A 13,739-nucleotide genomic window follows, 5' to 3' on the forward strand; every position below is an offset into this window, starting at 1 on the left:
TGTAGCACTTAACGTTAACATAGTTGATAACCAGTAGCCATTAAATAACATGTTGTTGGTTTCTTCACAGAATGCATCCCATGTTTACCAAGGAGGATATTTAATCGAATGATATAACACAAATAATGTGAAATAGGCAAATGTCTATTTCTCTTTGGCCGTATGCGGATATGTGCAGATTTTGGACGAACACTAGGAGATGACCACAGAGAGTGACTGATACAACAGTGACATAATCCAATTCTGGAGAACAAACCCACTGCACACAAAGAGACGAAGATCGGTAATTGGTCACCTGAAACTATACTGAATTGAGCAAACTCTAGGCCACAAGTGTGTCGGATGCTTTTGCGGGGCCTGGGTCGAAATATGTGATGGGGACCAAATATCACGAACACCAGTTTCAAGGTAAGAAAAATGTACAAAATAACAGTCTAGCACTTGGCACCCTCTAGTCGTTTTAGCTATCAGCTCCTCACCATTATTAAAGAGGTTTGACTCAAAATGTATAAACAGATTTTTCAGCACAACCACGGACATTCAGAAAGTGCTGGCACTGGGGAATAAAGCCGGAATAAAGGTAGTTTTTTTTATATTGTGTATTCTCTGAAAAAGCAATCTTTTTCCCTTGGTACTTTTCATACATCTTTAAACAATAAAATACGTACGTATTCTCATAGTTTAAACATCTGATGTACCATGAATGACTGCCGTAACCTAATTTCAGTTACTTGTACTCTATCCAGACTCTCATTCATGTAAGTATCTCTGATCTATTCCACCATCTTGATAAAGAAGGTGTACCGTGTAGAAATACTCTTAGATTAAACCAGGCTCTGCAATGATCATAAGAATGCAGACGTTGTCCTTTACTGACATCAGATATATTCCTTCACAGGGACTCCCATTTAATGTATTGCATTCAAACATGATCCTAACCTCTAACTGTAGGAAGTTATGTCTCTGCAGCAACTAAGTAACACTTGGCAATTTTGTTTCCGGGATGTTCTTATTTATGAAGCCCCATAAACTTGGCTGGACTGGTCCAATAAAGCACAGGGTCGAAACTGATTTGCATATGTCCAGGTCTAAACTGTGGTGGCAAAAGAATGAGGGATTTAACCCAGATCAGTTGACTGGGGGTGAATGTTTTGATTTGTTCTACATTCTGTCCATACATTGTGTGTCTTGTGCCCCATAAATAAACTCACACATTCTAACAAAAGGTAAAAATGGGAGATCAACTTACAAGTGTCTGACTCTTTCTCCTTATCTGGAACTATTTCTGGTTGGTGGAGATCAGCAACCACACCGTCACCTGCAGCTTGCTCCCTCTTTTGGTTGTCTTTCTCAGCTTGCTGTCCATCCGGGGGCTGTGCCTGAGGGTTTGGCTCCAGGTCTTTATATGCTGGCTTCGCCTCCAGCCTGGAGTCGCCCTCTGGATTCTCTTCCTTAGGGAGATTTTGATGCAGATCTTTCTCATGTTCAGCTTCTCTTGGATCATTGGCGCCAGGCTCCTTGTCTGGGACTTGCTGTTCCCTCTCACGCTCAGGTACGATCTGCTGTTCAGCAGCCGCTTTCCCCTCTACTTCTGCGTTTTGCGCAACTTCATCTGGCTGGCGTTTCTTTTCTTCCTCAGACTCTTCTTTGTCCTGCCGCTCATCCACCAGCACCTCGTCGTGCGGGATTGGTGGCTCATGGCGATGGGCTTTTTCAACAGGCTGAACAACACCTTAACCAAAACAACCAAATTGGAGAAAAAAATGCTATTTAAACAAGCTATCGACACAATATCACAAATTAATGCACAGAAGAACGGACTTGAGAGAACATCTATGAGACCGCAAGTAAGATCTTTCACCCTTTGCGTCACACTTGTCCCAAAGTAAATAGTAACAAAACCTTCCCACTCTTTGGTGGGCTGTTGACCAGCCATAACCAAGACACCAGTGAGTATGCTGTTCACATCAGTGACAACCAGCATCATGATTGACACAGCGCCATCAGACAGATGCTGATGACCGAAGGAATATGAAACTGAAATGTTCACCTCTCTCAAAGATGTAGTAACGTTGGAGCGGGGACACGAGACAATTCGGCCATAAAGAAAGATGCTGCATTGGTGCAAAGCTTATCTTCACTAGTCCTACTGCGCAATCACAACTCCAGTGAGAATGACTATTTAAAGAATGAATGGCTTCAGCTGGTCAACATGATAACCATTTAAAAACACGTTCCCAGAACGTCGGGGGAGTTACAAAAGTTGAAATATCTATCCTTGGCTGCCTGTTTCCCCTCCCTCCACTCTATTCTTCACGCAAGTCTCCCAAACAGGAGACTATTGCTAGCGCATTAAAAGCACTGTGTTGCTCAGCACTGAAAGTCTAGTCGAAGGCTGCAGTACATCCCGCCTGCCCCGTCGACGAGGATACACCTGTGGCACTCGTCCTCCAGGCATCCATCCCTCCCTCCCTCGGGATTCTGTCCTCACTTGTAGGACTGGACTCCAGCCGCCCCACACACAGATCACCAAGCCCTCAACCTCTCAGGAATACTAGCCGTAAACCACACCCACCACTCTTCCTCGATTTACACCTCTGATCGACAGCCATGACCGAACCAATAGAGGCTCCCTATCACTCCGCCATGACAGACCCGCTCCATGAAAGCACCGCGTCCCTCCTGCCCCATATTCCCCGTTGGGTACCTTGGTTTGGCCGGTCTAGCTGCACCTCCTCCTGTTTCTTCTCCTCCTTCTCGCCCTCCTGCTCATGCGGCAACAGTTCAATGGGGACCTTGATCTGCGGCTGCTCCATTTCAGCCGGCTTCTCCATCTGCCCCTTCAGCTTATCCCGCTCTTCGTCCGGTTCCAATATGGCTGGGTTCTGGACTGAAAAACAGAGGTTGTATAGTTGGTTTGTTATTCAACTGAAAGTTAATGCCATACAATTCTTCAATCTCCCTCCTCTCCATTTGAACTCTGTGTAATATAGTTATTCCAATCAAACACATCGAATAACGAAAATCTCATTTGTCATTACATGGAACATCTTACATTTTTGTTGCATCTTAATACATACAATAAATTAGCTTATATTCATCCATCATTCCCGTCCGAAAAGGCAATGCAAGCGCACACGACCATGAGGAACGGCCTGCAGGGGGCAGTGTTTACCTACATTTGCGACGCATGGCGTGGGCTGCTCTAGTACTCAGTACTGCAAACTACAGACAGCAAGGTGCTGGGGGAAGGGAGAGCTGAACCGACAAGCAGCTACCGAAGGCCACAGACAGTCTACCGTGTGCATTTCTCAAAACTCCAACTTGCACAAGTTACTCTTGGTCAACGTTGTGGCCCGTCGTTCTTCTACAATCTCTAGACGAGTCACGCACCTACGTGACTACGAAACGTATCTCTACGTAAATTACGTAGAGATACGTTTCGTAGTCACGTAGGTAGCATGGTTAGGCAGTTTCTGTAGTTGATCAAGGAGTTCCATCTGTGGAGTGTTAGGTCGGGGCCTAACACAGGGTCATCAAGTGCTTAATAAATGTACACGGACCACTGCCAACAGTTAGCCGGAAAGACCCCGAGCGGTCTTCCGCCTTATTTATTTATACCCCGGCGCGAGCCCGCCCCGGGGTATGCATGCATGCGTGCAAGTGTTACAATGTATGGGAGAGCCCGAGTGGCTCTCTACATCCCTCCTTTAATTTAGATCAGTTCTTGCAGCAGGCTTGGGATTTTCTTTGATCACGGAGAGGTCCAGACATAGTCTCTCAGCCTCTGGCTAGGCCTCGGATTTGCACGCAGATTGTATTGTTGACTGCGGGCACTGGGGGATGTTGCAACCCTGGCTGGGGTTGCCGCTGCGTTCTCTCCATGGAGGGCATCCCCTTGGCGATGGCCATTCGCCACGATGTTTGGAGGCGTCGCTTGAGACGATTGACCTTCTCCCGTTTGCCTACTGCTTGGTGATCTTAGCATCGTGTCTTCTAGGTCACACGTGCCGTCATTTTCTGCCTCAGGGCACTCCGTCTCTTGGTGACTCTCCGCCGGTCCCAGGGCCTTCTTAAAGCACGACACATTGCGGGTCACTGACTGTCCATTTCTCCTGGCGGTGATCATAGTCCCTTGGACCTTCTCCACTACCCATGTGTCAGGCTCATAGGGCGTCCGATACTTCCACCCCGGATGACGATCCCGCACTACTACGGTATCCCCTTCCTTCAGCATCGGTTCCTTGCCATGACGAGACTCACTCGCTTTCTGGTTGGTGAGTCGTCTTCTGGCTTGAATGGCTTCTCCATCCCTGTTCCCAGGCGTCCAGGTGCTGTCGGTCGGAATGCTGTCACGGGGTGCCCTCTTGAACAGCACGTGGGCAGGAGCGCACTTTGTGGTGCTGTGGGGCGTCTGCCTATAGGCTCCCAGGAATTGATCTAGAGCTAGTTCCGGATCGTCACCATTGTCCACTGCAATCCTCAGGGCTCTGTTGAGCGTTCTCATCAGTCTCTCCACTTCCCCGTTGGCTTGGGGCCACAGGGGTGTGATCTTCCGGTGCTTGATCTGAAGGCTCTCTAAATAGCACTGAAAGTCTCTTCCTTGAAATGGGGGCCCGTTGTCAGACTTGATTTCCTCGGGGAGCCCTAGGGTGGCAAACACACGGTTCAGCGCTTTCTTCACTTGCGGAAATGCAGTCGAGGGGATGATCGCCACTACCGGGAATTTGGAGAAATAGTCAACTACGACCAAGGTGTGTCGACCATCTGGGAAACTCCCAAAGTCTATGCTGAGATGAGTCCATGGCGTCAGTGGAGCATCTTCGGTAATCACAGGTGCGGGGGCAGGATCCAGGCCTGTGATAGTGCAAGCATGGCAGGATCGCACCATTGTGTCTACTAGGCTGTCCATTGCAGGGAACCACACTTTGCTCCTGAGACGGGCCTTAGTTTTGGCCATGCCCTGGTGTCCTACGTGTGCCAACTCCAGGGCCTTCTGTTGGAGGCTTTCGGGTATGACGAGGAGATGCCCTCGGAGGATGACTCCTTCGTCTCCTACGCTCAGTTCGCTCCGGATCTGCCACAACTGCTGGCGGGCATGGCTGACTTCCGGCCGAAGATTCGGCGCTCCGTCTAGGAAGTGAGCCCACCTGTTTCCTTCCAATGCCTGGCGGACTCTCATTAGTGTCTCATCTCGAGCAGTAGCTTCACCAACTTCTTTCAATGTCATGTGTTCTGGGCACGCCGCTGTCGAGATCATGTGGACAAAAGCATCAGCTTCCAGGCCTTCCTCTCGCGGTGGATGTTGGCTGATGGCATCAGGGTGTCGGGAGAGACAGTCAGCCGGATTGTGGGCCCCTGGCCGGAACACTATTTTAAAGTTGTAGCCCTGCAGCTGGACTGCCCATCGCTCAATCCGAGGTGGCGCTAGCCGGGAAGATCCCGTGAATAGTGGCAGCAGAGGTTTGTGGTCTGTGACTACGGTGAATTCTTGCCCACACAGGTACAAGTGAAAATGCTGGCACGCCCATTTGATCGCTAGGGCCTCTCTTTCGATCTGGGCATACCGGGTCTCGGTATCTGACAGTGCTTTGCTGGCATATGCGACTGGCTTCCACACTTCGGGTCCATGTTCCTGCAGGAGCACCGCCCCCAGGCCCACTGGGCTGGCGTCGACGATCAGTTCCGTCTTGCGTCGGGGCTGAAAATAGGCCATCACGGTCGTGTCCAGTAGGTTGGTCTTAATGCTCTGGAACGCGTTATGGGCAGCCACCGTCCACTCCCACTGTCGGTCTGCGCGGGTGAGGGCTCTGAGGGGCTCTGCAAGATCGGCCAGGTTGGGGATGAACCGGCCGCAATAGGTGGCCATTCCCAAGAAACTGCGCACTTCGGTGGGGTTCCTGGGAGTGCTTGCTGCCTTGATCGCCTCCGCCTTTTTGGGGTCAACTTTCAGGCCTTCCCTCGTGAATGTGTAGCCAAAGAAGTCTATCGATTCCTGATAGAACGAGCATTTTGATTTGTGAAGGGTCAAGCCGCTGTCTACTAGCCTTCGGAGGGTTGCTCGAAGATGTTCATGGTGTTCTTCCAAGGTTGACGAATATACTAGGATGTCGTCACTGAGGTTGATCACTCCGCTCAGCCCGGAGAGCACTTCCCGAATGGCGTTCTGAAACACCTCCGCGGCGGAAGAGACACCAAAACTTAGTCTTTTGTAGCGCCTAAGTCCCACATGGGTGGAGAATGTGGTTATGTATCTGCTGGCTGGGTCTAACTCAAGCTGGTGGTATCCTGAGTTGAGGTCCAATTTCGAAAACCACTTTGCTCAGTTGAGGTCGGCCACTATGTCATCCATGGTGGGGGTGATGTGCCTCTCTCGTTTGACGGCCACATTTGGCAATCTCATGTCCACACACAGCCTGATCGCTCCAGGCTGTTTCGGCTTGGGCGCCACTACCAGTGGGGAAACCCAGGGTGTCGGGCCCGACACTTTCTCTATTATGCCTAGGTCCTCCAGTTTCTGGAGTTCTTCTTCGACCTGCGGTCTCAGGTTGAATGGCACCCGCCGGTGTCTGAGGGCTACTGGTCGTACAGACTCATCGATGTGCAACTTGAACTTGCGTCCCTTCAGTTTTCCCAGGCCTTGGAACAGCTCAGGGAAGCCTCTCAGCAGGAAGTCCGCATGAGCTTGGTGTACCTGGTTGGCAAAGAACACGAGACCCAGGTCTTCCGCGGTGTGGCAGCTCAGGAGAGTGCCTTTCTTCCCTTCCGTGATGTGGAAGCGCGTTTCTGTTGAGTAGTCGCCGTTGACGACCGTCGTTTGAATTACTCCTCTTAGTGGTAGTGGCTCCGTGCCACCGCAAGTGTAGATCCTCGCGGTGGAAGGTGTAAGCGGAGGTTTGGGGGACATTTTCTCATATTGGTCCGAGTCCATGACATTCACTGACGCCCCCGTGTCTATGAGGGCTGTCATCTTCGTGCCCTCGACGTCTATTGAACACACGGGCGGAGGTCTTCTTTTGGTGGAGGCCCTGCTGACGTATGAGATGACATATATCTCATCGTCTTCCTCATCTTCGTACCGCGGTCTTCTGTTTTGGACTTCGTGATCTGGTGGGGGCACCTCTTGGTCCATCGATAGCTGTCTGACCCGTTGTGTCAGTGTCCTGGGTCTCTGGCCAGCTGGTTTGTATTTTCCTCCACGGCAAACTGCGGCGAAGTGGTTGAGCCGCCCACATTTGAGACAGGTCTTTCCTTTTGCACTACATGTAGCAGTAGCTGGATGGTCTTCACCGCAGTAGCCACATGCGTTGCCTCGAGGCGGTGTGTTCCTTGACCGGGCAGTCATGGGTCGCTTCTGGATTGCGTCAACTCTCTCCTCCTTGATGGGTGTCATTCTGGAGGCTGTCGGCGAGATGATCGGAGTGCGCAGCGCAGTTTCCATCTCTTCCGCCCTTGCGTCGGACAGTTCGTGTGATCTGGCCAGGACTAGTATCTCATCCAGCGATATGCCCGGTTGGCGGAGGATGAGTTTCCTAAGTAGTTTCGACCTGCAGCCCACTATGATCTGGTCACGTATTTCCTCCCGTGGGTTTGTGAACGGGCAGGTGCTGGCGAGTCGGCGTAGCCGGGCGTAGTACATGTCCACCGACTCCGACTCCGTTTGCCATGCTCTTTTTAACTTAAACTTCTCAAAGTCAGTATTGAGTTGTGGATCAAAGTGTGTGTTTAGGGCTGCGACTGCGGCATCATAGTCGTGGTCCTGTCCGGTGTTGGGCAACGCCTCGAATAGATCATATATTTCCGGTCCACCATACAAGATGAGGAGTGACCTTTTCACTGTACCGTCCGTCTCCCTGGTGCCCTTGAAGTAGAGGTTCAGCCTCCCAACCCACGCCTTCCATCTTGACGCCGCCGTCGCAGGGTCTGCCGCCTCGCTGAATGGGGGAATCGGCGCTGCTCCCGAGTGTAGGTGGGCGGGTGGCGTCAGCGCATTGGCACCGGCTTGATTGGGTCCCGGTGAAGGCAACACCTGCGCTGCAGGAGCCTGCAAAGCCGCTCCAGGCTGACTTTGACCCGCCCCATCCTGATTGGCTCCTGTCGCTACCACTGATATGGCTCAGCGAGGGGGGGGGGGGCCTCCCACCAGCAGGGATGTTGATGCTAGAGCACTGGAGGAGTCAGTCCGGGTACGTGCGCCGACTGATGGTTGGAGACGCGTGGAGTATGCCTTCTGCCCCGTGCGTCACTTGCGGGGTGTGGACCGTGGAAGGAACGTGATCCAGGGGCCCGGAAGTACGTGGCATAAACCCAGGCGCGAGGAGGCGCGAGGGAAGAGTTCTTGTAATCAGGTTGCTGTTGCCTATGCTTGTCTGTACGACTTGATGGTGCTTGTGCTTGTTTGCAGGGGAAGCCTTGGCTGAACACTGTAGGCTAAGACGTTGTGCCAGTGCAGGTTCCCTGATTGATGCTGCGGGGAAAGCTTGTGTGTGAATTGCCTTGTCCAATGCTTGTTTTCTTCTCACCCCCAGCTCGTTACAGGCCGCAGGCTCTGGAGATTCCAAACGTGCACCAGCGTAGCGCTGCACGAGGGTGGTGTCTCTCGGCGGTGTCCCCAGACGCTGGGCCGTCTCTGGCCACGTGGTGCGAGCGGAGCAGCGGGCACGCCGCCGCGTGCGTCAGCAAAACGAGCGCTCCTTCCCCGCTGCAGGGACCGCGCTGAAGACAGGTGTGAGCGCACAAGGAGTGGGCTGCGCGGGCGGGAGGGAGACAGACTCACCGCACCTCCGACGGCAGCAGGGCAGCTCCCAACTCGTGACGAGTCCCGCCAGCTGAAGGCGCTCCCGGCCGGGAGACGCTTGGGCGGGTCTCGGAGCGGGACCAGTGCAGAACCGCACGGCACGCGGGTGGGCACCGCAGCAGGAGGCAGGTTCTCCGCGGAGCCACGGATCGAGGCAGCCAGGCGCACGCACAGGTAGGCCGGCCTCGTCGCCAATGTGGAGTGTTAGGTCGGGGCCTAACACAGGGTCATCAAGTGTTTAATAAATGTACACGGACCACTGCCATCAGTTAGCCGGAAAGACCCCGAGCGGTCTTCCGCCTTATTTATTTATACCCCGGCGCGAGCCCGCCCCGGAGTATGCATGCGTGCGTGCGTGCAAGTGTTACAATGTATGGGAGAGCCCGAGTGGCTCTCTACACCATCTAAACAGCTATCCGTTTGTGAGCTGAGGCGCCCAATGCCACAGTTTGCACAGTTTCTCAGGTCCTGCTGTCAGGCAGCATACATATACTGCTATGAAACGTGTAGTTAGGTAAATGGGGCGCCTGATGTAGTTTCACAGTTGGTATTATTATTATTATTATAGTAAGTCAGTCAGAATAGTTGGTATAGTTAGGCACTTGGCATAACTACATGATTAGTATAGCTAGATAACTCCTACTGCTGGAAAGACCCACGAGGGAGGAGGTTAAGTTGTCCCCTCACAGCCGAGGGATTCCGGAAGATCTGTTATGAGACAAAGGAGGATCAAATTCAATAAAAAGGCCTCTGGAAGCTTGGCACCAAACCAAGGGCAGTGCGGAACAAATCATGCCCCCAGGCTGCGGTTACAGAACACTGCGACCGAATGGTGGCAAAGAAGGCAACCATAGCACATTGATTGATTAGGGAGCTGACTCAGGAAAGCTACAGAATTCAGTCATTTCTCCCTCTGAGCAATCCAAAGGTGGTGAATGTGTGTCTGCCTGTGTCATATGCTTGCTACTTACCAGTAACCTCGCATATCATGCAGTAGCTGTGGTTTATGACATTCTGACCACGAGAGTTCATCTGGTGCCTTTTGATCGTAGTATCTCTTTCGTTAAATGAACTTGTAAAGGTAAGCCCACCATAGTGCCCTGATATTTATTTACCGGGTGGAGATACGGCTTGCGGAGAACTTTAAAACATGTTTGCATAAAGTCTTCTGGAGGTAAATACCAGCAGCCAAGAAAGCCTCTGTCCTAAGGATCCGGATAATTTAATTATTAATAAGTAGAAGTCTAACTAAGTTACCAAGGAGGGTGGCTTTATAACAGCAGGAGATTTTAATGATCATTTAGATCCCTTTATCTTGGCTCTGCGATTAACCTTTTTTGAAAGATGACACTTAGGGTGGTGCTTCTTAATAAAGGTGAAAAATAAATCTCTCATTGTACGGCGCTAGAAAGTTTCACAAGATTGTTACGGGAGTTCTTTGGTCTATTTTATAGCTGCAAACTTGCAAAGAGAAACAACACTGGGTAATCTAGGCTGTGGGGAGTAGGTAACGCACCCAGCAAAAGCCCGGAGGAAGTCATATCAAGCAGGAAGGCTTACAAAAAGAGGGTGGCAAGGAATAAAGAGACCATAGTAACCTAAAATGTATTTGTAAAGTGCAAACTCACCTCTTGGACATCTAGGTCACGAATAACATTGTTACCAAATGGAAAGGTTCTCATGACAGATCCCTTAGAAGGATAAAAGGCCTGAGTAGAACCACCAGGTTTTGACCCAGTGATCATGAGGTTACACACAACTTTGTGGAGTGGGTGCATTAGTCACCTGAGACACCAGTCCTACAATTCCTTGGAAACTTTTATGAAGTAGAGAAAAATAAAGATCAGAAATTATTCTAGGAGACAATATCAAAGGATTGCTTAGGATCATATAAAGACGTGGTAGTACCTATGTCTGAAAATCAAGGGTGCATACATTTTCCTGAGCTTCATTACTCAAACGAGGTTTCATGCATATCACTGATGAACCGCCTATATATGTTGACCCTATTGAAAAGGTTTCAAAAGGGATGCCATCGAATTACCACCCAAAATCGTTAATAGCTTTGATAACCCCATAAATGCCAAAATATATGGAACCGCAAGGTATCAAGAGCAATGGTCAGATAAAATCATCGTATCATATTTGCAGGATTGTTTTAATGGTAAGAGTCGATCCTGATAACCAAGTATTATAGGTGAAATTATTGATAAAAACATATATACATTTGGGGAGGGGCAGTCTATTTGATACCTTTATAGTCTTGAATTCTGCACATGATGGCATCAGCACACATATTGTATGAGTCACTTTAATAATTACATATTCCATTGTGGCTATTTAGACTTGGTACATGGACAACTATACTTGTGTGCTGTAGTACTAAGAGAGACATTACAAAAAACTTCGCACAGTACAGTGAGTGAAGCAGGGCAGCATGCTGGGACGAAAACGTTTCAGACTGCTCAATAATGATGCAATGGAGCAACTTAGCAACTTGATGCTCCAGTTTTCAGGTGTCCCCATTCAAACCTTATTATTTGTAGATGGTGGTGTAATAAGTACTTCAGGGAACTAAAATGAGATTGCAAAATATACTAGATAAATTTTACCCGAAGGCCATAGGAAATTAATGGTGGTAGAGTTTAACAAGTGCTTTGTTTTTATTGGTTTCCGTCAATTGCACAACTAAAGAAGAAAAAGAAATCAAACAAGCACAGTTCAGCAGTGTGTTGTAGTCAGTGCTAGACAATCTCATTACGACATACATCAAAATGATATTCACATCAGTGGTCGCATAGAGAATTCAGCGCAGCAGGGCTCGGGTCCGCATCCTACAGAGTAGGTCTGTATCTCCTGCTGTAATGTCGGTTATTCCACCACCCCTATGTTCAACATCTAGTGCCAGTGCAATGCAGTCAAACAAAAGTATAGTTCTGTGCCCTCAGGTCACGCCTGTCTGGTATGCCATAGCGTGCCCAATATCACAGCGAAAGATGATGGTGTTTAATGCAAGGAACATGAGGAGCTGACAGGTAATTTCTACATTTGAAAGAGTTTAGACTTTTGACTCAATGGGCAGCTGGAAGATTTATTTTACCAAGCCCAACATGGTTCACGTACAGAGAGGAGATCTTTCAAAAACGGTAGTGAATACTCAGTTGGGATGGACATGGATCTGAGATTGAAGTGTTATAGGAGGCAAGTAGTGAAAACCGGGATTCAAGAGGTTAACCAAGAACTATCAGTGTAATCATTATTATTTTGGGAAAAGAAATTACCTAACCCAAATCTTTCTATTCAATAAAGAATCAAACTTTTTTTAAGGATCCATCAAAAATCTACATTCTGATCTTAATGTAGAAGTCAAATGGAGAAATTGGAGAAGACTTGACAATGCTACTTCTACTTTTTTGTGTGCAGAATACTTACTATTGTAGCAGTACTTAAGCACATAGGCACTGCCTTGGTCAGATGGTCCAAATACATTAGGTTGGAAGGCTAAGCTGCTACTAGAGTATGTGCAAAGGGACATCACCAAATCTACCATCTCAGAAAGTATGATAGCTTCGGGATTCTCCTCACTGTTATTCAGGCACTCTACGGTGAACAGGGATTTCATTGTATGAATAAAGGGATGCTAAACTCTAGGAACTGTACTCTATTAGATGGGTGCAAATTGTAAATCAGTTTTATAATAATGATAACGCTCTTAGAGTTTTGCTTTTTTTCTATTCTAGAGATGGATTGATGGATTTCCTATATGCATGTTAGATGGATATATTTATTTTATGGATTGTGTGTAATGTCACATTCTTTGAATTATGGCAAGCCCAACAAAAATATAGTAAAATGAAGAGCTCAGCTTTCTTCCAATAGCGGAAATCTTTGACATATTCAAGAAAATTATCCATACACTTGGAACCTAAATGTAAAATGTGAAATTTTGTAGAGCTCAGTGTGTCACCTTTCGGTTCATTTAGAGAGCTACAAAGATGTAACAGACTGTCAACAGAGTACAGCTAGAGCCTAATCAGTATTGGTAGCCAAAGCCTGATATTCCTCACTGCAGATTCCTACATAAAGGAAGTTCAGTTGAAGGAAATAACTTGTTTGTTCCTTTTCCATGCAACTTTAATAACATAACCAACTTAACCGATAGCATAATCCCTTGCACTCTTGAATTGAGTCTGTAATGTTGGAAATCTACTCAATTTCAAAAAGGCACACGGTCATCCAATGACTTCTCCAAAAGAAATACCGAATTCGTTTTTATTAAATGTGTTTGCTAAAAGATGTCAAACATTTGAATGGCCAAGATACTGTGGCCCATTAGCTCTCAAGGGGGCTGTGCACAGCGATGATGGATTTGTTTGCCTGTCGTTGAGCTGCCTGCATTATGATGGAGTCAGGTCTAGGCTGACCAATAAGGCAAGTTGTAGAATTATCCAGAGCTTTGTATTTCTTGTCAAGCTTCAGGATGACAGCCGCCACTGAAGCCGGTGTCTTCATCAGTTTTAATCCCTCCTGACAGATAAAATCCACAATAGGGATATATCTTGTTGTGTGCTTGGCCTCCGCTTTGAAATCCTGAAGAAAGCACTCAGTTTGCTTCGTCGGGTGAGGAATATCGAAGCGTTTGACTAGTATATCATGGAAGCCACCAATATCTGCAGCTGCACATCTGCTGTGGGAGTAGTGGAGGCTGACATTGGGGACACGTAATCGTTCAGAATGGCGCCCTGAATCAAACTACATTTCTCCTTCCTCAGACTGTTGATCACCGTCACTGTCAGCTAAGGTGGCTAGTATGGTAATACTTGCCAACACAGATCGCTCTCTTCGTGGCCTGACAGGGTTCCTTGGAGTAGAGGCAACCTCTAGAATGTCCTGTCTTGGAGGTGGTTGTTGAACCGGTGTATTGGCATCTGGGAGCCTCTTG

The 13,739-nt window shown here is 48.6% G+C and overlaps 1 protein-coding gene across 2 annotated transcripts in view; it reads right to left on the reverse strand.

Annotated features, from left to right (window-relative positions):
* The window catches only part of SLC38A10 (solute carrier family 38 member 10), a 433,558-nt gene that overhangs the window by 49,700 nt on the left and 370,119 nt on the right, over window positions 1-13,739 (reverse strand). For both annotated transcript variants that reach the window (XM_078654197.1, XM_078654198.1), the window contains exons 12-13: window positions 2,708-2,890; window positions 1,250-1,732 (exon numbers count right to left, since the gene is read on the reverse strand). In XM_078654197.1, the coding sequence (XP_078510323.1) occupies window positions 1,250-1,732; window positions 2,708-2,890 (666 nt within the window). The remainder of the gene's footprint in view (window positions 1-1,249; window positions 1,733-2,707; window positions 2,891-13,739) is intronic.

Source organism: Lissotriton helveticus, chromosome 7 (genome assembly GCF_964261635.1).
Source record: "Lissotriton helveticus chromosome 7, aLisHel1.1, whole genome shotgun sequence".
Classification (NCBI taxonomy): Eukaryota; Metazoa; Chordata; class Amphibia; order Caudata; family Salamandridae; genus Lissotriton; species Lissotriton helveticus.